General features: G+C 43.2%; 3 protein-coding genes across 3 annotated transcripts in view; 2 read left to right on the top strand and 1 right to left on the bottom strand.

Moving 5' to 3' along the window:
• Positions 1-84: 84 nt before the first annotated feature.
• Positions 85-9,574, top strand: coch (coagulation factor C homolog, cochlin (Limulus polyphemus)). Its single transcript, XM_071365565.1, has 12 exons — positions 85-3,212; positions 3,629-3,676; positions 4,009-4,053; positions 4,807-4,963; positions 5,231-5,364; positions 5,563-5,637; positions 5,954-6,007; positions 6,098-6,245; positions 6,371-6,474; positions 6,715-6,935; positions 7,211-7,727; positions 8,005-9,574. Exons 2-12 carry the CDS (start codon positions 3,643-3,645, stop codon positions 8,175-8,177), a joined length of 1,662 nt encoding a protein of 553 aa, XP_071221666.1. The 5' UTR covers positions 85-3,212; positions 3,629-3,642; the 3' UTR covers positions 8,178-9,574.
• Positions 9,218-21,423, bottom strand: part of strn3 (striatin, calmodulin binding protein 3) — a 25,284-nt gene continuing 13,078 nt past the window's right edge. Inside the window, exons 2-16 of the mRNA XM_071365563.1 lie at positions 19,759-19,862; positions 19,433-19,506; positions 19,254-19,335; positions 18,790-18,966; positions 18,356-18,491; positions 17,802-17,943; positions 16,764-16,900; positions 16,095-16,270; positions 15,939-15,986; positions 15,646-15,767; positions 15,220-15,387; positions 12,631-12,771; positions 11,607-11,714; positions 11,253-11,339; positions 9,218-11,044 (exon numbers count right to left, since the gene is read on the bottom strand). Of these exons, the coding sequence (XP_071221664.1) occupies positions 10,875-11,044; positions 11,253-11,339; positions 11,607-11,714; positions 12,631-12,771; positions 15,220-15,387; positions 15,646-15,767; positions 15,939-15,986; positions 16,095-16,270; positions 16,764-16,900; positions 17,802-17,943; positions 18,356-18,491; positions 18,790-18,966; positions 19,254-19,335; positions 19,433-19,506; positions 19,759-19,862 (1,872 nt within the window). The 3' untranslated portion in view covers positions 9,218-10,874. The remainder of the gene's footprint in view (positions 11,045-11,252; positions 11,340-11,606; positions 11,715-12,630; positions 12,772-15,219; positions 15,388-15,645; positions 15,768-15,938; positions 15,987-16,094; positions 16,271-16,763; positions 16,901-17,801; positions 17,944-18,355; positions 18,492-18,789; positions 18,967-19,253; positions 19,336-19,432; positions 19,507-19,758; positions 19,863-21,423) is intronic.
• ap4s1 (adaptor related protein complex 4 subunit sigma 1) overlaps positions 20,335-21,423 on the top strand; it is a 17,917-nt gene continuing 16,828 nt past the window's right edge. The window contains exon 1 of the mRNA XM_071365567.1: positions 20,335-20,417. The gene's annotated coding sequence lies outside the window, so the exon portion shown is untranslated. The remainder of the gene's footprint in view (positions 20,418-21,423) is intronic.

Genomic DNA, 21,423 nt, shown 5'->3' with positions numbered 1-21,423 from the left:
AAAATGAATAACAATCTGATGTGCCTTATTGCTTGTGGCTATGGCAAGGAATATAAAGGCATTTGATATGCCTTGGTCTATGGTGGCATGGTCAGAGGATGAGCCTTGAACTCTGAGTAGGTTGCTGTGTTTCTCCCATCAAGTCTCCCATTATACTAAACACATTACAGTGGCCCATTCTGCTTGGCCCATGCTGAAACAGCTATGTCAGTTCCCTTTTAGTCAGCTCCTCAGTCTCACCCCACATGGCTGAGCATGGAGTCACAGGCCAAGTTCTCCTTGTGACCATCACCTGCTTACTTAGAAACACCCAGCCAAGCCTACACTCTCCATTAGCTTTATAGTATCATAACTCATACCATGCTGAAATGTTTGTTGGTGTTTTCAATTAGGCGGAGTAATGTACTGTAAATGCACGCACCAAAAGGTTTATATGTAGCGCTGGAGGAGTAATGAAATGTGTGTCATTAGAATGTGTGGAATATGTGTCCCAGTCCCCAGAGAGAACAACGCATTCTGACCTTGAGGGAAAGTTCCAAGGTCAAATCAGACCAAATACTATTTCAAATACTTCAAACTGAGCTTGATTTGAGCGTACCCAGACACCATAGAACAGGTTTTAGATACTCCCCTTCTTCTTATGGAATCTCTTTCTTTCCTTCTTTCTGAATGTCAGCAGTGAGGGCAGGCGACACTTCACCCCAGGTGATTTATGTGATCGTAGCCTTTTTGACATAACTACAACAACTAAAGCTGACATTAACATAATCACTGGCTACACTGATGCTGTGATGGTGAAAGGCCATACTAATACCTGGACAATGGTGTCCCATGGCACCCTAGTGGCTTTGGCTTCAACGAGAGGAGAGGTTCAGGTTATCCCTGGTTTATCTGTCTGACATTGATTTCACTGAGCTCCGCTAGGACTCTGTCCAGAAGAAAATATTGAGAGGATGGCACATGAGACTCTGCTGTTCTGGAGGACAGAAAGACATGATGAGAATATCAGGCAGCTGTAGGGGTTGTCATGGTGACCCCCTCTTCCTTTTCTCTCTGACAGTGAAAGGGATGGGGATTTTTATAACAATGATGAACATGTGTATCTATGGAGCATGTACAGTGCCCACAGAAAATACTCACACCCCTTGACTTAATTCCACAATTTGTTGTCTTACAAATTGGATTAAAATGGATTTAATTGCATTTTTTTTTGTCAACGCTCTACACAAAACACTCAAATTCTAGCATTTGAAGAAGAAGAAAAACTCACTAATATATCTTGATTACATAAATATTCTACCCCGAGTCAATAAATGTTAGAATAATCTTTGGCAGTGATTACAGCTGTGAATCTTTCTGGGTAAGTCTAAGAGTTTTCCACACCTGGATTGTGCAACACTTGCCCATTGTTCTTTTAAAAAATTCTTCAAGCTCTGTCAAGTCGGTTGTTGATCATTGCTAGACAGCCATTTTCAAGTCTTGCCATATATTTTCAAGTAGATTTAAGTCAAAACTGTAACCTTGGGAACATTCACTGTCATCGTGTAGATTTGGCTTTGTGTTTTAGGTTACTATCCTGCTGAAAGGTGAATTAATCTCCCAGTGTCTGCTGGAAAGCAGAAAGAACCAGGTTTTCCTTTACAATTTTGCCTATGCTTAGCTCCATTCCGTAAATGTTTATCCTGAAAAAGTCTCCAGTCCTTAATGATTACAAGCATACCCATAATATGATGTAGCCACCACTATGTTTGAAAATATGGAGTGTTACGAGTAATGTGTTGTATTAGATTTGCCACAAACTTAACACTGTTTTCAGGACAAAAAGTGAATTGCTTTGCTGCATTTTTTTCAGTATTACTTTAGTGCCTTGTTGCAAACATGATGCATGTTTTGGAGTATTTGTATTCTTTACAAGATTCCCTCTTTTCACTCTTGTCAATTAGGTTAGAATGATGGAGTAACTACAATGTTGTTGATCTATCCTCAGTTTTCTCCTATCACCGCCATTAAACTTTGTAAAGGTTTTAAAGTCACCGTTGGCCTCATGGTGAAATCACTGAGGGGTTTACTTCCTCTCTGGCAACTGAGTTAGGAAGGATGCCTGTATCTTTGTAGTGACTGGGTGTATTGATACACCACCCAAAGTGTAATTAATAACCACCATGCTCAAAGGGATATTCAATGTCTGCTTTTTTATTTTTACCCATCTACCAATAGGTGTGCTTTTTTTTGCGATGCATTGGAAAACCTCACTGGTCTTTGTGGTTGAATCTGTGTTTGAAATTCACTGCTCGACTGAGGGACCTTACAGATAATTGTATGTGTGGGGTACAGAGATGAGGTAGACATAAAAAAAATTGTGTTAAACACTATTATTGCACACAGAAAAGAGTACATATGACTTATTTTTTACACCTGAACTTATTTAGGCTTGCCATAACAAAGGGGTTGAATACTTATTGACTCAATACATTTCAGCTCAAAAAAAAACATTCCACTTTGACATCATGGGCAGATCAGTGACAAAACATCTCATTTTCATACATTTAAAATTCAGGGTGTAACACAACAAAATGTGGCAAAAGTCCAGGGGTGTGAATACTTTCTGACAGCACTGTACATACTAGCTTCTAGAAGTAGGTGAAGACCTGAGGATCCAAACGTGGTCACCAAAGCACATGGCAGCATAGATTGCCTTGTGTAGAGTCTTTATGCCAATTAGCAGACACTTTTATCCAAAGCAATTTACAGAATTGAATGCAGATGTTTCAGTATATGTGATCCCCGTAGTATTTGTCTGGTACAATATGATTGCCCACTGAACAGTCTTCTACTGTTATGTTTAATTACTTTGATTTCTTAATCTGCTTTATGTTCTAACAAAGTACCTGCAATCATAACGTCAACCTCACTTTATTTGACTCATATGTAATTTCTGGTTAATTTTGAGGCCACCTTATTGTCCTGGCTGCTTGGTTCAGATGTCTCAGGTTGAACTCAGGTCTCTAGTAGACCCCTCCTCCTCTGATGTCACAGGGAGATGACTGGGAAGTTTGAGGACATTATTTAAGGAGCCAGCTCTCTCTGGAGGTTCAGATGTGATCCCAGGAATACTACACACTTCCAGGGAATAGCACCTTTTTCCTTCCCCCTGCAAGAATTTGCCATATGGAATCTTAGATCTCAAGGAAACCTTATTCTACAAATTGTCTGTAAGGTGGATTTTTGTTTTGTTGTGTGTGTGTGTGTGTGTGTGTGTGTGTGTGTGTGTGTGTGTGTGTGTGTGTGTGTGTGTGTGTGTGTGTGTGTGTGTGTGTGTGTGTGTGTGTGTGTGTGTAATGAATGTGTTTTAATACTTTCAGCTTTAATCCCATAGAGACAGAGATGCTCTGTTGTGTTGAACGCATGACTGAACATCGTCCAAGCTGCAGATATCTAACTTGTCTAAACAAGAGTGGCGTACTTTTCTATGAATTGATAACCAAAAACTAAAAACTTGTTTTATTGCATTGTTAGTTGATGTGCTTTTTTCTTATGCATTTCGTCTTATCAATTACTACTTGTAATTGTATATCTCTAATTATTGAAAGTTTTTTAAATGTTTTCCTGGTTGCTTATTATATTGTAGGTGTTTGGGTCATCATGCCAATTTTGTTTGCTGTTCTACACCTGTTAGGTAAGCACTGGTTGGTGCAATTGACACACTGAATGTGCCACATCATCTACCTTGTATGAGTTGTCTAGGAAATGTATTTTTCGGTTTCACTCAAAATGACAATGGAATGGAATAATTTAAAAACGGTCATATCTGATCAAAAAGGCATTGTAGAGTTTTGTGTCATAATGATGAAATTAGTACTGTGCAAAAAAAATATATATATATGTCAAAGCTTTATGTGTAATGAACTATAATATGTAACTAAGATTTCATGATGCATATTCAATATTATTGAGTGAACTTTGACATTATTGTAAAGCTTCAATGATCACTTTGTTTAATTCCCACAGGCATTCTGTCTCTGACACGCAGAGCATCTGGATCTGACTCAAGTGGTTAGTGGTTTGAATCTCATAAACACATAGTTTTTTTCTCTGTCAATATTAGGCAGATGAGATACTGTAGATGTGATACTACTAGTTTTCTGGGAATTAACAATGTGTTCATTAATGTTTCTCATCTTAATTTGATCCAATGTAGTCCCACAGGGAGACAGTTGAGAACTGCACAGCTCAGCAAGATAGTAAAATATTTAGAAATGTGAGAGTCTATTGATGAACAGTAGCTGCTGTATGTGGAGAAAAATATATATTTGATCGTGTTGTATCAGTGGATTTATTTCGTTTGTTAACCAGTCAGTTTTACTTGGAAGACTTTTAGTTTTACTTGGCAGACTCCCAAACAAAATATGATACTTATTTCATTAAGGCAGAAGTGTTAGGATGTTATTGTTGAGAGCCACTGCTCTAGCCTTGTGGCCTTTGGCTCAGAGACATGTTCAATGGTAAGCCCAGTCTCGGTTTGATTTGGATGAAATTCCTCAAAAGCAAACGGTAATGTTTATGATTTTTCTTCAAAATGTAATTAACGTAGAAGTGTGACTGGGGGTATTTTGTCTTCAGAGTTGTTCTTTATTATAGCCTGCAGGCTTTGGTATCGAGTTGTGGCTCCGAGGAAGGGAAAGCCATACCGAACTAATAGGTATAGGCTACCTGACAGAAAACACATAGAGTGCCGGCAGTATTCAGTATTCTCCATTTATTCTCTCGCTCTATCTCTCTCTTTCTGTCTCTGTTTTTCTGTCTCAGTTACCACCCCCATTGCCTGTACGACCCGTGGGGCAGACCTGACCGAGGAGAAGCAGTTGGTCCTCTGTCCGCCTAACTGCACCCTCTGGAGGGTGTCTGTGTTTGGTTCTCGGGTGTACGCCGCCGTGTCCAGCGTGTGTGGCGCAGCCGTGCACCAGTAAGGCTGGAGGAGATCAATAGCAGGGCTAAGAATAAGAGGCTTTGTGTAGGCCAGGAGAGGGATAATGTTTGGCTAATGCACACGCTATAAAGTTTCACCTCAATCACTTTCTTTTCTTTCTCAGAGTATTGATGTACAGAGAGAGTCAGTATAGCTTCTACAGCATCTGCATTCTTCGTCTATCTTCCCTTCCCTCAAAGTTTGCAGTGACTGGCCACTTACTACTCATTTACATTTTTCACTGTATTTGACCACTTCTCTCAGGGGGGTGATAAGGTCCTCGGGGGGACCAGTGAAGGTCCAAAAACTGCAAGGCAGACAGAACTACCTCGGCTCCTACTCCCATGGAGTCCAATCTCAGGCCCTGTCCAGGTGGACCGCATCGTTCACTGTGGCCCGTAGGTGGCGCCAAATACCAAACATGTTTAATATTGTACATTCCACAGGGGAAAATGTGACTTGAAGGCTGAGTAGGCATGAAGAATGAATCGAATGGTATTCAATGATATTCAATGTTGATGTTCTGAACGATTTGCAATGAAGTGATTTTTCATTAATGACACGTTTTGATAAAACATTTGACTCTCTGTTGTCAGAATCTGTTCATGTGCCCCAGGAGGTGTCCTCCCAGATAGCCACAACTGTCCTCCCTGCATCAGGACCAGGACTAGGTACAATTCTAACATGTAGATTAAACTGCACATGATGGTCACCAATACTGCATGGGACATGCATTATGTTTTATGGACACATCCTCTCTTGGTCCTCATACCTTACTAGAAGTTGAATTTCAGGGCTGACTATGTATCCAAAAGTACAATTACTTGATATCTTCATTACTAAATGGTTCTGTTTTTAGACCCTCCAGAGCTACCATGAAGTATTCCACAGAGATACCTGTCTTCCTTATTTACATGACAGATAAGGGTATTTTATTGAAACCGTACGAGCACCACGTGCAGTAACCAGAGCCTGTCTATCTTGCAGTGAAGAAAACATTAAAGAAGCCAGTGAAGAAAATAACTACAGGAGGAAATAGAGGTACGTTTGTGTCATGTTGTGCTTTGCTTTGATTGTGTAGAACATTTTATTTTGCTTCCAGAATGCCCAGGTCTTGCTCTCTCATTCCAGACTGCCAGATGGAGATAGCCCTGCTGCTGGATAGCAGCAACAACATTGGGCAGCGTCGCTTCAACCTTCAGAAGAACTTCATCAGCAAGTTAGCGGTGATGCTAAGGATTGGACCGAATGGACCACATCTTGGTGTGGTGCAAGCTAGGTGAGTCAGTTCATTTGGTGTTCAATTAGCACATTTTCCAATTAGGTGTTATCATTTAGCCACTAACTCCATAGCAAAACAGTACCGTATTGTATGAAGCTAACACAGCGCTCTTGTCCTTCCAGTGACACACCTCGGACAGAATTTCTCCTGACTAACTATACTCAACCCAAAGATGTGGTGTTTGCCATCAAAGAGATAGCATACCTGGGAGGAAACACTAACACAGGTTCTTACGGATTTTTATTGCTGGTATACACATAGTACCACATGATGGATTTGCATGCTATACGACCAGTATATAATACTATTTCCCCATTCAGAGGAGAAATGGATATGAGAGGAACGGGACGAATATATACACAGGAATACAATACATATCACCAGCTAATTTTTCACATCAGCCAAATGTAGTGGGGATTCCCGACAAAGCTCATCTGAGACAATGCTGTCTGTCTGGTCCCCACAGGTAAGGCCATCATGCACACGGTGGAGTCCTTCTTCCAGACTGGGGTGAGGAGAGGTCACCCCAGGGTCATAGTGGTGTTTATAGATGGCTGGCCCTCAGACGAACTGGAAGATGCGGCCGTGCTGGCCAGAGAGTCTGGTATCAACGTGTTCCTGGTGCCAGTGGCCAAGCCTGCCCTGGAGGAGCTAGGCATGGTCAGAGACAAGGACTACATGAAGAAGGTGAGCAGGGAGCCAAGAGACACGTGACTCTGTGGTACTCTGTCTTATTGGCTGCATCCTGTTCTACTTTAGTGGTTTGAAAAATATATGATGTTCTGGCCCTGCCCATAGTCGTTAGCAGATTTTGCTGGGCACCACATACTGTAATGCAAAGATCAATTCGCCGGCCTATATCACAGTGATGTCATCACTTACAATATCCAGCCATAGCTGTTGTGTTCTAATCTACATGATGATATGTCACTGACTGACTGTGTTTGTGTGTGCCATGCCAGGCAGTGTGCAAGGACAACGGCTACTTCACATACGCCATACCCAGTTGGTTCGGCACCACCAAGCATGTGAAGCCCCTGGCCCAGAAGTTGTGCTCAGTGGACCAGCTCCTCTGCTCCAAGACCTGCTACAACTCGGTCAACCTGGGCTTCCTCATTGACGGCTCCAGCAGCGTCGGGGAGGGGAACTTCCGCCTGATCTTGGACTTCATTACCGCCGTGGCCCGTAGCTTCGACATCTCAGACATAGGGTCACGTGTTGGGGCAGTCCAGTTCACCTATGACCAGCGGATGGAGTTTAACATGTACGACTACCCAGTGAAGGATGATGCCCTCAGGGCCCTGCAGGGGATCCCCTACATGAGTGGTGGCACGGCCACGGGAGACGCCGTTGCCTACGCTACCCAGAACCTGTTCCTGGCCCGCAAGGCTGGCCCTGGGAGGAACTTCCTCATAGTGGTCACTGACGGACAGTCCTACGATGACGTCAGAGGGCCGGCCCTGGCCGCCCAGAAGGAAGGTGTGTGGACTCCTTTTTGGCAAAAGTATTACCATGTGTCGGGCTAGCATGTAGAACAAGATCAAAATATGTTTGTATGACATAATAAAAACAGAGCTAAGCTGAAATGTTTTGTCACATTGAGTGCTATTAGTAGAGAAATAGGTTTTAGCGACAATGACAGCAGCTATAAGATAATCACACTGAACAGATTTCTTAGATGATGCTCTTCCTATTCCTAGTTCAATCACTTCAAATTACAGCACTCGTTTGATCTCATCTCTCCCCCCTTCTACAGGGATCACCATCTACTCTGTGGGGGTGGCCTGGGCTCCAATGGATGACCTGCAAACTATGGCGTCAGAGCCCAAGGATAGCCACACATTCTTCACCAGGGAGTTCACTGGCTTGCAGCAGTTCCAGCAGCCCCTTGTAAGGGGCATCTGCAGGGACTTCACTGAGGCCAACTAGGGAGAGGTAGCAGTCTGGGCTCGCTGAAAACCCCAGCCAGACAGGAAACATCTAGATAGCACTTTATTTTACAGTACAGAAATTACCAGGTATTTACTGAGAAATAAAATGGTTACTACATAGTAATAACCTATAAATTACTTGATTGTTTCTTTGGGATTCATTCAATTAAGTGCCACTCGGCACCCGATGGTTGTAAATTGTGTTGAATTCTTCAAAGTAGCTGTCAGTTTTACCAAATTATTTTTTACCAAACTATTAAATACCAGTGCCAACACAAACAATACCGTAAAAAATAAAGTGCTAGTCACTGTTCAACACAACCAGAGTACAGCAGACGCTAACAAGGCAATAGCATTGTAGGTTCACGAGTTCTCAGAAAACTATCATAGATCATCAAGTTGGATATTACCTTACTCAAATAGTCTGATGGTAACTGATATCACTACCATTATTCTCAATAATAGACAATATTCATTCATAGGTTCTCAAGATGTGACTAGTTTGGGAAATATTCATGTTTTATCCAATGTGTATCGTAACTATAGTGAAATACGTTAAGGTTCATGTAGTTTGTATTTCTTGAACAAACCAAAAGCACAGAAACGTTACCTATAGACCAAGGTATTCCTTCGCCCTCATCAACAACACTTATACAGTATAAACAGTAATCACTTCTCTGCTTGATATGGCTTGTAGTCATATGTATGTTAGTTAAAGGTAAGGGATGATATTTAAGGAATAAAGTACCATTAATTCTTTGCTAGGCCACAACTGCTGATGCTAAGCTTCTATGTAACTACAACAGAATGCTTTCCCAAAGCCAGTTTCTTTTGTATACTGTACCATACATTTGCATGTTGACCTGTACTTTATGAATTACGTTTTGTTGATGATTCTATATTTATTACTTTTCTTTTTTCTTTCAATAAAGAAGTGTTTTATTTGTTTTACAATAGATGTGTTTATCATGCAAACAATTTACCCAACAAAACAATATTACATGCAGACTGCATGCATTAAACACAACAGACTTTATGTACAGGTACACCATTTAATATTTATTATAGACATTTTATATACATTACTTTTGAACTGTTGAATGTGGTACAATCTTTAAAATCTGCTGATTCATAGTTTGCAAATCAAAAACCTTACAAAACATCAAAATTCGCAAACTGATCAGAACCTTTTATTGGAAGTCTAAAAAAAGAAGTATTGATTGTATTAATCATGCATGACAGAAACAAAAAAAAAGACTTGGCTACACCGTACGTTTGAAAATAACAGTTTTTCAAGATAAAAGGAAAATAGTACAACCAAACAAAACATTGAGTCGTGATTAATCTTACGTTTGCTATTCCAATCCCTTAATAAAGAGAAACAATTACACTCCATGCTTGCTTCAAAGCAGTGATTTAACAGAATAAGGCAGTCTATACCTCAGACTGACATCAGGTTTCACTTGTTTTGTATTTACAGTTTCACTTGATCTTATAGAGATCCTTGGGCCGTGTATGTAGTTGAACGGATAAGACTAACAGAAAGTGAAATAAATAGTATTAAGATGTCTAATAACCTGTGATAAATAAACTCAAATACAGTAAGGTGTACAAACATATCACATAGTGATAGGAGGCTGCAGTTTATTTAAAAAGAGCTCTCAGGAAGCCATTAAATGGGCTTCTTTTAGTCCTAGTCTTTACTGCCGTGACAAGACGGTGTCAAAGCAATGTAAGAGATAGCATCCTAGGGTTAGGAAGGGCGAGATCAGCGAGGGTTTTCTGTGACAGGGGGAAAATAAGTCAGATCAGTTGTGGAGGACAGCATGAGTTGTGATGGAGGGTTCAAACCAGGAATAAATATTCCCTTTTTTTTTTAAACAATTTTTTCAGTGCTGTTATGACAGACTATATTTATATAAAAAGGATTATAAAAACTATATTTTATTTTTACACAAAAATGTCATGTAACCTACGCTAAAGTGAAGTTGATTGACTTATATTTCATATTATTTTTCTCTCGCTACATGGTTGAGTGGACGCCTGTGACTCGTGTTCAGCATGAACTGAATCCACGCCGCAGGGTCTCCCGGTCAGCCCACCAGGGGCTGTGGCCACGTCCCGTTAAATACCCTTTTCACACTAGCGAGCCAAGCTGAGCTGTACTGGCCTGGTCACAAATCCACCATAGTTACTGGAAACGTGGTGAAAAGAACAATGTGAAAAGATCATATCTAAGCCAGTTCAGTATGGTCGGGGTCAGCCCAGTTGTGTGAATCAGATTAAAAGACATGACCCAGTCCTGACCTCTCTCTGACGACCCACTGTCTGACGCATACGACAGCCACTCCGTCCATGGTCACTGAAGTATACCTACAGGACAGATATTAGCTCAGCTCAAACCTAGTCAAAAGGCTACATACACTGGCTTGTTTTAACTTAGAGTAAATTACAGTTAAATGTTTTTGTGTTCGAAAACAGATACAACTGATTGGTCGCTCCTCCACTCACCATGCCTGGCATAAGTCCCCTTGGCACCTGGTTTCTGTCAGGTGTAGAGTTCAATAGGGATGGAGGGAGGCAGCTTCAATGTAGTGTTATAAAATGCTACTCTCGTTACACAGGGCAGTGAAGCAGTCTATTCTTTCTTTGTGTCTACACGCTCAGCTCAGTCTGGCAGAGCAGCACAGGTCTACTACACAAACACTTTGGCCAGGGCGTCGGCCCCCGCACTTGCTATGTATGCCTTAGACGGGTGGAAGGCAACGTCATAGATTGACTCGTCAGACTTCATGCGGTGGGCAGTGATCTCCTGCACACAGGTCTTACTGTCCAGGTTCCACAGACGGATTGAACAGTCGTGGCCTACAGAGGAGCAACAAGGAAAGGAATGTAGGATCAGCCATGTTCTCTCTGGATATCAGCACGACCAGAATGTTACATGAGTGTGTTGTCATAGGATACAAATGTTGTAGAAGAATATTGATACTAGTCTTAGAATCAGAACTGTAAGCTGGTGACCACCGAATGCTGCCCTTTAAAAGTTCCCCACAGCTACGTTGCTCGTACTTACTTCCTGACATCAGGTAGATCCCGTTGGGGTCCACAGCCAGGCTGGTGACAGCATCCAGGTGGGCCACCATCGCATGGATCACTTTACCTACACAACAGGACAGACATACACAAGTCAGTACAGCGATATGGCAGACAGACCGAGACGTAACAGTCGGTACAGAGATATGGCAGGCAGACGTAACAGTCAGTACAGAGATACTGTACGACAGACAGATGACAGAACATGTACAAAACAGTCCTAACTCTCTATATATGACTGGTCTTAGTCATTCTCCCATCTAGGCTCTGATTCACTGAGCTAGTTAGTCAGTCAGAGTAGCTAGCTGAACACTGTCCTCTCCTGTTCACGTACCTGATTTATTGTCAAAGAACTTGATGTCCCTGTCCTCATGGGCCGTGATGGTGACAGGCAGGGTGGGGTGACTCACTACCTTGTTGATGTGGTTGGCTCCAGGCAGAGCTGAAAACACACAGGTGAGAGAATGGGTCACAACACATTCACTATTAATACTATTAACACCCGAAATGATGACAGACCATTAAGACTGTGTACAAAGTTAGTAGTCTAGGATATACGAGATATCTATATAAAGAAGAAAAAGCAACCATATCATTAGCAGTTAATATTATTCAGGGAGTCTTATTTATAATGTTACCCAGTATTTACTTGATTTTCACATAACATGTTTCTGTATACCCATAATCCCCCATAGAAAATGTAATTCAGTAAGTCATTCTATATTAACTGAGCTTATGGCCCATAGTCTCCCTGGTTGTGTTGAAAGGCTCTGGTCTAGGGTTGTTGTAGTCCTCCTGCTAAATGGTGAAAGGCTCTGGTCTAGGGTTGTTGTAGTCCTCCTGCTAAATGATGAAAGGCTCTGGTCTAGGGTTGTTGTAGTCCTCCTGCTAAATGGTGAAAGGCTCTGGTCTAGAGTTGTTGTAGTCCTCCTGCTAAATGATGAAAGGCTCTGGTCTAGAGTTGTTGTAGTCCTCCTGCTAAATGATGAAAGGCTCTGGTCTAGGGTTGTTGTAGTCCTGCTGCTAAATGATGAAAGGCTCTGGTCTAGGGTTGTTGTAGTCCTGCTGCTAAATGATGAAAGGCTCTGGTCTAGGGTTGTTGTAGTCCTCCTGCTAAATGATGAAAGGCTCTGGTCTAGGGTTGTTGTAGTCCTGCTGCTAAATGATGAAAGGCTCTGGTCTAGGGTTGTTGTAGTCCTGCTGCTAAATGATGAAAGGCTCTGGTCTAGGGTTGTTGTAGTCCTGCTAAATGATGAAAGGCTCTGGTCTAGGGTTGTTGTAGTCCTGCTGCTAAATGATGAAAGGCTCTGGTCTAGGGTTGTTGTAGTCCTGCTAAATGATAGGTGCAATAGACTTACTGTTCTCCCCCTGACAGGCGAACACCACGGCAGCCTGGGACGTCTCCAGGTCATAGATCACAGCGTTGCCCGTGTTGAAGGACGCCACCATGTGGGCGGGGTCACAGCCATTGAAGTCCACCGCCGTGGGGATGCCGTGTTCTGCCGCGCACACACACACACACACACACACACACACACACACACACACACACACCAGTTGAAGAGCCTTTCGCACCTCCACTGTCCGACCGTGGCCACTTGACACAGGGCCGCAGTCAAGTGCCATTGTCATGTTATGTCCGTGTGAAAAACGAGCTCCCCACACTACTGGGGAAGTTAAAGTGCGTAGCATTTGGATTGTATGGCTGTCAAATCTATTCTTACCAAATGGATTTCTCTTAGATGAAGGGAGCAGATGAAAAACATCTGATATAAAATTCACTTGTCAATTACAATTACTTTTTACTCCAACTTTGTTCAAACGCCTCGATCACACCTACAGCGTCGTTGCGCAAAATGGTACGCAGCATCATCTGGATAAGTGCGCAACGAAAGTTCATCATTCGCCTTCTGCTACCATTTCTGTCAAGCCGTCTACGCACACAGTTTGACGCACACGTTCGATAAATCCAACGTACGCGCCATACAGAACGCACTGCCTCTGCAACGCTAAAGGCAAACGCAGAGTTCCATTGAAAATGAATGTACTTCTGGTGTACCAAAACGCAATGACGCTGTCAGCGTGATCAAGGCGTAAGAGAAATGGACATCAGTAATCTATAGGGCCTTAATAATGTAATACTGTGTAATACTGTGACTTCTATGTCCTGTGTCCTAAGCCTACTTCTATGTCCTGTGTCCTAAGCCTACTTCTATGTCCTGTGTTCTAAGCCTACTTCTATGTCCTGTGTCCTAAGCCTACTTCCATGTCCTGTGTCCTAAGCCTACTTCCATGTCCTGTGTCCTAAGCCTACTTCCATGTCCTGTGTCCTAAGCCTACTTCCATGTCCTGTGTCCTAAGCCTACTTCTATGTCCTGTGTCCTAAGCCTACTTCCATGTCCTGTGTCCTAAGCCTACTTCCATGTCCTGTGTCCTAAGCCTACTTCCATGTCCTGTGTCCTAAGCCTACTTCCATGTCCTGTGTCCTAAGCCTACTTCTATGTCCTGTGTCCTAAGCCTACTTCTATGTCCTGTGTCCTAAGCCTACTTCTATGTCCTGTGTCCTAAGCCTACTTCTATGTCCTGTGTCCTAAGCCTACTTCCATGTCCTGTGTCCTAAGACTACTTCAATGTCCTGTGTCCTAAGCCTACTTCTATGTCCTGTGTTCTAAGCCTACTTCAATGTCCTGTGTCCTAAGCCTACTTCCATGTCCTGTGTTCTAAGCCTACTTCTATGTCCTGTGTCCTAAGCCTACTTCTATGTCCTGTGTCCTAAGCCTACTTCTATGTCCTGTGTCCTAAGCCTACTTCTATGTCCTGTGTCCTAAGCCTACTTCTATGTCCTGTGTCCTAAGCCTACTTCTATGTCCTGTGTCCTAAGCCTACTTCTATGTCCTGTGTTCTAAGCCTACTTCCATGTCCTGTGTCCTAAGCCTACTTCTATGTCCTGTGTCCTAAGCCTACTTCCATGTCCTGTGTCCTAAGCCTACTTCCATGTCCTGTGTCCTAAGCCTACTTCTATGTCCTGTGTCCTAAGCCTACTTCTATGTCCTGTGTCCTAAGCCTACTTCCATGTCCTGTGTCCTAAGACTACTTCAATGTCCTGTGTCCTAAGCCTACTTCTATGTCCTGTGTCCTAAGCCTACTTCTATGTCCTGTGTCCTAAGCCTACTTCTATGTCCTGTGTCCTAAGCCTACTTCTATGTCCTGTGTCCTAAGCCTACTTCTATGTCCTGTGTTCTAAGCCTACTTCTATGTCCTGTGTTCTAAGCCTACTTCTATGTCCTGTGTCCTAAGCCTACTTCCATGTCCTGTGTCCTAAGCCTACTTCCATGTCCTGTGTCCTAAGCCTACTTCCATGTCCTGTGTCCTAAGCCTACTTCTATGTCCTGTGTCCTAAGCCTACTTCTATGTCCTGTGTCCTAAGCCTACTTCTATGTCCTGTGTCCTAAGCCTACTTCCATGTCCTATGTCCTAAGACTACTTCAATGTCCTGTGTCCTAAGCCTACTTCCATGTCCTGTGTTCTAAGCCTACTTCTATGTCCTGTGTCCTAAGCCTACTTCTATGTCCTGTGTCCTAAGCCTACTTCTATGTCCTGTGTCCTAAGCCTACTTCTATGTCCTGTGTCCTAAGCCTACTTCTATGTCCTGTGTCCTAAGCCTACTTCTATGTCCTGTGTCCTAAGCCTACTTCTATGTCCTGTGTCCTAAGACTACTTCAATGTCCTGTGTCCTAAGACTACTTCAATGTCCTGTGTCCTAAGCCTACTTCTGTGTCCTGTGTTCTAAGCCTACTTCTATGTCCTGTGTCCTAAGCCTACTTCTATGTCCTGTGTTCTAAGCCTACTTCTATGTCCTGTGTCCTAAGCCTACTTCTATGTCCTGTGTCCTAAGCCTACTTCTATGTCCTGTGTCCTAAGCCTACTTCTATGTCCTGTGTCCTCACCTTTCTCTGGGTTGTAAGTGCTGATGCATGGGTTCTTCTCCTGGGGGTTCCACAGCTTGACGGTTCCGTCTGCGGAGCAGGACAGCAGGCGGTTCTTGATCCCGCTGTAGGCCAGCCCCCACACAGCGTCTGTGTGGCCCAGCCAGGTTCCAGCCAGGACGCTGGGGTCTGAGGCGTTGGAGGAGGGGACAGGGTCAGTGATACCCATACAATAAGAGAGGAAAAACAGCTCTTTGATTACTCAAGGGTGCGATTGGAATAAAATGAAGGGATAAAATAATAGAAGTCTACTCATCAATTCAAATAATATGATGGATCAATTCAAGTATTCCTGACTTCTGTCACGGTGGTCAATGTCTGAAGGCACAGAGGCTAGACAGATACATTGGCCACGCTAAAGAGGGGCTGAGGATGTGTCAACCTTACCGTAGGTGTCATAAGGGTCTACGTTGGAGCTGGGGATGTTCCAGCACTGTATTGTGTGGTCAATCCCTCCACTGTAACACTGCTCTCCACTGGAACTCATAGCCAGGGACAGCACAGGCCCACTGAGGAGAGGAAAGGCGTCTCAGAAAGGTGACATGTAATACTGCCTACTAACAATCCTTATACAGTGAGAGAAAGCCATATGCAAAACAGTTTTACTGATTGATTGAAAATAGTTTTATCGTATTATTCAAAAAAATTACCACAGTTCCTTCTGGTTATTAGATACTTACACATGGGCTCTGAATGTGTAAATGGGCTCCACATCGAAATAGGCACTTCTAAAGAAGAAACAGAGAGGTCTTTAAAAAGGTTTCTCGGACCGATTTTTATTTAATGAGACATTCCATAATGACAAGATAATCCAACAGTGCAAACAGTGTGTGTACTTTTTGGCAGGTACGGTCTTCTGCAGGTTCCACAGTTTGAGTGTGTGGTCCTCAGACACGGTGACCAGGACAGGCTCTACAGGATGGAAGGCCAGAGCCCTGACCCCGTCAAAGTGGCTGCGCAGGGTGTACTTGGGATTCCACGTCTTCCTGAATGTGTCCTTATTGGCTGGCAGCTAAAAATAGACACAGGACAGGGGAGGAAAAGAGAACAGCAACTTTAAACAACTGTGGAGTGAAAAATAGAGACAGGTTGGTGGTGAGTTAGCTAGGGGGGCTAACAGCACTGGAGGATGTAACGCACTAGGACTACTTGAGCACGGCAAGCCCCTCCACTTCCTAATGAAGCCCCTAATGAACATATGTCATTCTGACTAACTTTCAAAGCTAGAGAACCTTCCGCTTTCTCAACGCTTTGTGTGTGTGAGGTGGTTGAGGCGGAGGAGAGAGGTTCAGGGAGGGTTCAGGAGGAGAGAGAGAGGCAGGGAGGGTACAGGAGGAGAGAGGGGCACAGGAGGAGAGATGGGTTCAGGAGGAGAGGCAGGGAGGGGTACAGGAGGAGAGATGGGTTCAGGAGGAGAGGCAGGGAGGGGTACAGGAGGAGAGAAAGGTTCAGTGAGGGGTTGGTGCTGTTCAGGGGGTCATGGTTCAGGGCTGACAGTTGCTTACATCATAGCTGTAGTCAGCCTCATCGTTGGAGACGGTGAGGTCAGCCAGGTCTCCCAGGCCCAGGAAACTCTCCAACACGTCATCAGAGCCAATGATAAAGGACTTGCCCCCGCCCGAGGGAAAAGGTAAGGGCTCGGCTAAGAATAGGACGGAGAAGAGAAGGTTTAGTAAACGACATACAGGCCACACCTAGACAAAGAGCTCAGGTTGGACGTGCTTAGTAAACAAAGAGCTCAGCCTCTCAGTGGGGTGCTAAAACATTCCCCCGCATGGCAAGACTGCAGAGCACACACTAAGTGGATTGACTTAGTGACATGGCTAGAGAGGTTTTTATGTCTAACATAGTAGAAAGTTCTTCACTGGGTAGAAGTCAAAACCTTGAGTGAATAACAATGAGACATGCGATGAAACAATTTCCTAAACAGACAAAAGAGGAGAAGCAACAACACAGGTTAGGCCCCTTGCAAAAAAAAAAAAGACATGACAAATAAGACCAGCACTGTATAGAATGGGGTTCATTTCATTTCTAGTGGGTCTGACTGGTGCTCTGTATGCAACCCTTTCTCTCGGCCACTGTGGAGGGTTGTGCTGAGGGTAGTGTGACTGAACCGACAGGCTGGGATTTTGAGCAGGGCACGCAGCAGCAGTTAGGTGTGTGGCAGGGCCAGGGGAGGGCTCAGAATATCCTGTGCACAAGTGAGGAGGAATGCTGACGCAGCATTGGCGTGACTGAGATAGCACAGGGTAGGCCATCAGATCAGAATACACGCTCCACTACTCAATAGTTCAGTTATATCTACCACTGGCCCACAGATAGGTAGAGGAATACATGTCTACCACTGGCCCACAGATAGGCAGAGGAATACATATCTAACACACACACTAGCGCTGTCCAAGCCACAGTTCCTCTACCCAACACCCATGCAGGCTAACACTACATTTTCATTGATACAAATAGCTGCATTTATGCCAAATGTAAATGGGAACAAAATGGGGTATAGGCTGGTTCTCAGCAGGAGGTATGTTATACTCTCTTACCCCATTCGGTCCCGTCCCCTGAACTCCTGGCCTCCCCTGCTCCCTCTCCATCCTCGGCATTCACCAGAAAGTCAAACTCTTTCAGAGCCTCCTCCGTGTCGGGATCGTCTGGAAGGTCAGAGGCCAGGCCCTCGTTCCCAACCTGGACAGAGGACAAACACAGTCAGCCACCAGGTCTGGCACACTGGGATCATCAAATACAGTACACAGTTAATACGATACTTGTATATAATAACACTTGTATATAATAACAATACTTGTCAAATAAAAGGAGACCGGGTGGTTGGTATTTTCCTTCCACATGCTCATGTACCGAATTTAAAATTGCGGTGAACTCTTTTACACAGCAGGCATTTAAAGGTTCTCTCTTGATGACTATCAACATTCATCATCAGATCTGAGGATACAAGTCAAGAGCCAAGTATTGCTCTTAGTAAGCCATTATTACAACCATGTACACAGTGCTGACACTGGCAGTACATTTACAACAACATTAGTAAGGGGCTTTTCACACACGGTCAGATGTAAATCGGCTGAAGCAAAGAGGTCTTCACCTTTATCTTAAGTTTTTTTATTGTGTGTTTGCCGCTGTCTATATCCTCCATCAGGTCTCCCTCCTCATCGTCATCTTCGTCACTGTCGTCTGCGTTTTCTAAGAAGTTAAATGTTTCCAGAACGTCTCCTGGATTCCTAGAAAAACAGTTTGAAAAAAACTATTTAGAGCAATGTGGGCGGCACTGCAAATGATTTCATTAGTAAATGAAATGAAACAGAATGGATGATGTGGCTAATGCTATTCAGAGCATACTGTTCTGAGCACACAGAGGCACAATGTGCAGAATCCATCAGAAATCTGCTATTTAGGAAGGTGCCAGGAAAAGTGGAGAGCGTGATTTCAGTTTGGTCAGGAAAAGTGAACATTGTGTCAGTTGGATCTTCACTGAAGTGATTGGCAGTGTGCAGGATCAGATGAGGCCTAACAACCTACCTTTTCATATCTTGTCCCTTTGGTTTGGCTGGAGACTCCCCTCCGTTGAGGATCAGCTCCAGGTTTTTGTTTTCCACAGAGCCGTTCTGCTCCGAGCCGGATAGGCCCAGTAACGAACGCACTCTCTGAGACCGTACATCTAGTATTGTGTCCGTGTAACCTACTTCCTGAAGATATCTGTTGGGACAGAAACAGAATTACACATCCAAATGACTTAGCTAGCTAAATAAACCTGGGCCTGTGTACCTAAAGCTTCCCAGAGCAGGAATGCGGATCAAGGATCAGTTTGACATTTTAGAGCATAAGGAATAAGATTACATGGACTAGGGGGACCTGATCCTTGATCAGCATGATGAGACGCTCTATGAATACAGACCCTGATGGGAATTCATCTTGTTCTATAAACGTGTTAGAATGCTAGCTGGATGCGAGGCCCTATAGGTATGCTGTGTCGGAGTACTCACTGTCTGAGGAGCTGTCTGCCCTGTTTCCACGTCAGCTGACTGTTCTGGGGTACAGCAGGGACCTCTGTGTCTTTGGTTTCTTCTGCAAACAACACGGAAGAAAAGTTATCGAAACCACTGTATGTCAACATATTCTATTAATTTCATTTTATAGCAGTTGAGAGAGGAGAGGTCTGTACCTGGTTCAAAGTTAGGCATCTTAACTTCACCTTGATTTAATTCTGTTCCATATTTTAATTTATGGTATTTTGCTCTGGTAGAGAGAAGACAAATGAAAGAGTTCAGTAAATGTGATGAGATAATAAATTCTACATTGCAGTCAGTGGAGGCTGCTGAGGGGAGGACGGCTCATAGTAATAGCTGGAACGGAGTCGTCCTCCCCTCAGCAGCCTCCACTGATTGCAGTTACACACAAAATGTGCATACAATGGCCAAAGAGACAGATTGAACTTGGCCTCATATCAAAGTTATTGCCTCAAGTTAAAGAGAGAAGCTATACACTCACCGTTCTTGCTTTAATGCATATTCTAACATCTTTATTCTTCTAACTAGATCATTCTTTACATTTTCTTGACCTTTCCTTTCTCCTTGTAGGAATGCTATTCGAGCCTGGGGGGAAAAAACAAGAAAGGAGAAAACATTTATAAGTTAACGGTTCTGCCGTTAAAGCCAATAATTTACGCACAACTTTAAAAGCTCTACAAAATGTTAAGGTCATCTTTTGTGGCGTATCAAACACCAATCTTTCCGTGGGCCTCCCGAGTGGCGCACACTGCAGACCCAGGTTCAATCCTGGGCTGTCGCAGCCGGCCGCGACCGGGTGACCCACGAGGCGGCACACAATTGGCCCAGCGTCGTCCAGGTTAGTAGAGGGTTTGGCCGGCCGGGATGTCCTTTTCCCATGGCGCTCTAGCGACTCCTGTGAAGGGCCGGGCGCATGCACGCTGATACGGTCGCCAGTTGTCTGGTGTTTCCTCCAACACATTGGTGTCGGCTGGCTTCCGTGCGAGCAGTGTTTCAAGAAGCAGTGCGGCTTGGCAGGGTCGTGTTTCGGAGGACAAATGGCTCTCGACCTTCGCCTCTCCTGAGTCCGTACAGGAGTTGAAGCGATGGGACAAGACTAACTACCAATTGGATATTCCGGAATTGGGGAGAAAAAAAGAGGTACATTTTTTTTAAATATATATATATATATTTTATAAATAAACAATCTTTCCCACTGAAGTAATAGGCATGTCATGTCTACTGAATTATTAAAACAGATGAATAACAGTGGCAGCAATGACTATTACATCACCTACTACTGCCACAGCACTCTTCTTCTTGTCTTCATATTCCATTCATTAATGACTCCATCAAAGCCTTGTATCAAATTAAATGTTAATTATGTACACAAACAAACCCCATGTAGGGGCCTACTGTACCAGCTATTGACTCCACACATACAGTGCCTTCAGAAAGTATTCACACCCCTTGACTTTTTCCACAATTTGCTATGTTACAGCCTGAATTTAAAATGGATTACATTCTGATTTCTTTGTCACTGACCTACACACAATACCCCATAATGTCAAAGTGTAATTATGTTTTTCAATTTTCTTTTTTTTTTTTTTTTTTTTCTTTTTTTTTTTTACAAATGAATTAAAAATGAAAATCTGAAATGTCTTGAGTCAATAATTATTCAAATCCTTTATGGCAAGCCTAAATAAGTTCTGCAGTAAAAATGTGCTTAACAAGTCACATAAGTTGCATGGACTCACTCTGTGCGCAATAATAGTGTTTAACATAATGACTATCTCACCTCTACCCCACACATACAATTATCTGTAAGGTCCCTCAGTCGAGCAGTGAATTTCAAACAGATTCAACCACATTGGATGGATCCCTGAGGATGGATCAACATTGTAGTTACTCCACAATACTAACCTAATTGACAGAGTGAAAAGGAGGAAGCCTGTACAGAATTTAAAAAATATTCCAAAACATGCATCCTGTTTGCAATAGGCACTAAAGTAAAACTGAAAAAATAAATTTGGTTAAGCAATTAACACTTTGTATTCATGACAAAAAGTTATGTTTGGGGCAAATCCACATTATGGAGTACCACTCTCCATATTTTCAAGCATAGTGATGGCTTCATCATGTTATGGGTATGCTTGTAATCATTAAG

Source organism: Salvelinus alpinus, chromosome 25 (assembly GCF_045679555.1).
Source record: "Salvelinus alpinus chromosome 25, SLU_Salpinus.1, whole genome shotgun sequence".
Lineage (NCBI taxonomy): Eukaryota > Metazoa > Chordata > Actinopteri > Salmoniformes > Salmonidae > Salvelinus > Salvelinus alpinus.
Note: the sequence above shows the minus strand (reverse complement) of the source record. Positions and strands in the feature narration are given on the sequence as shown.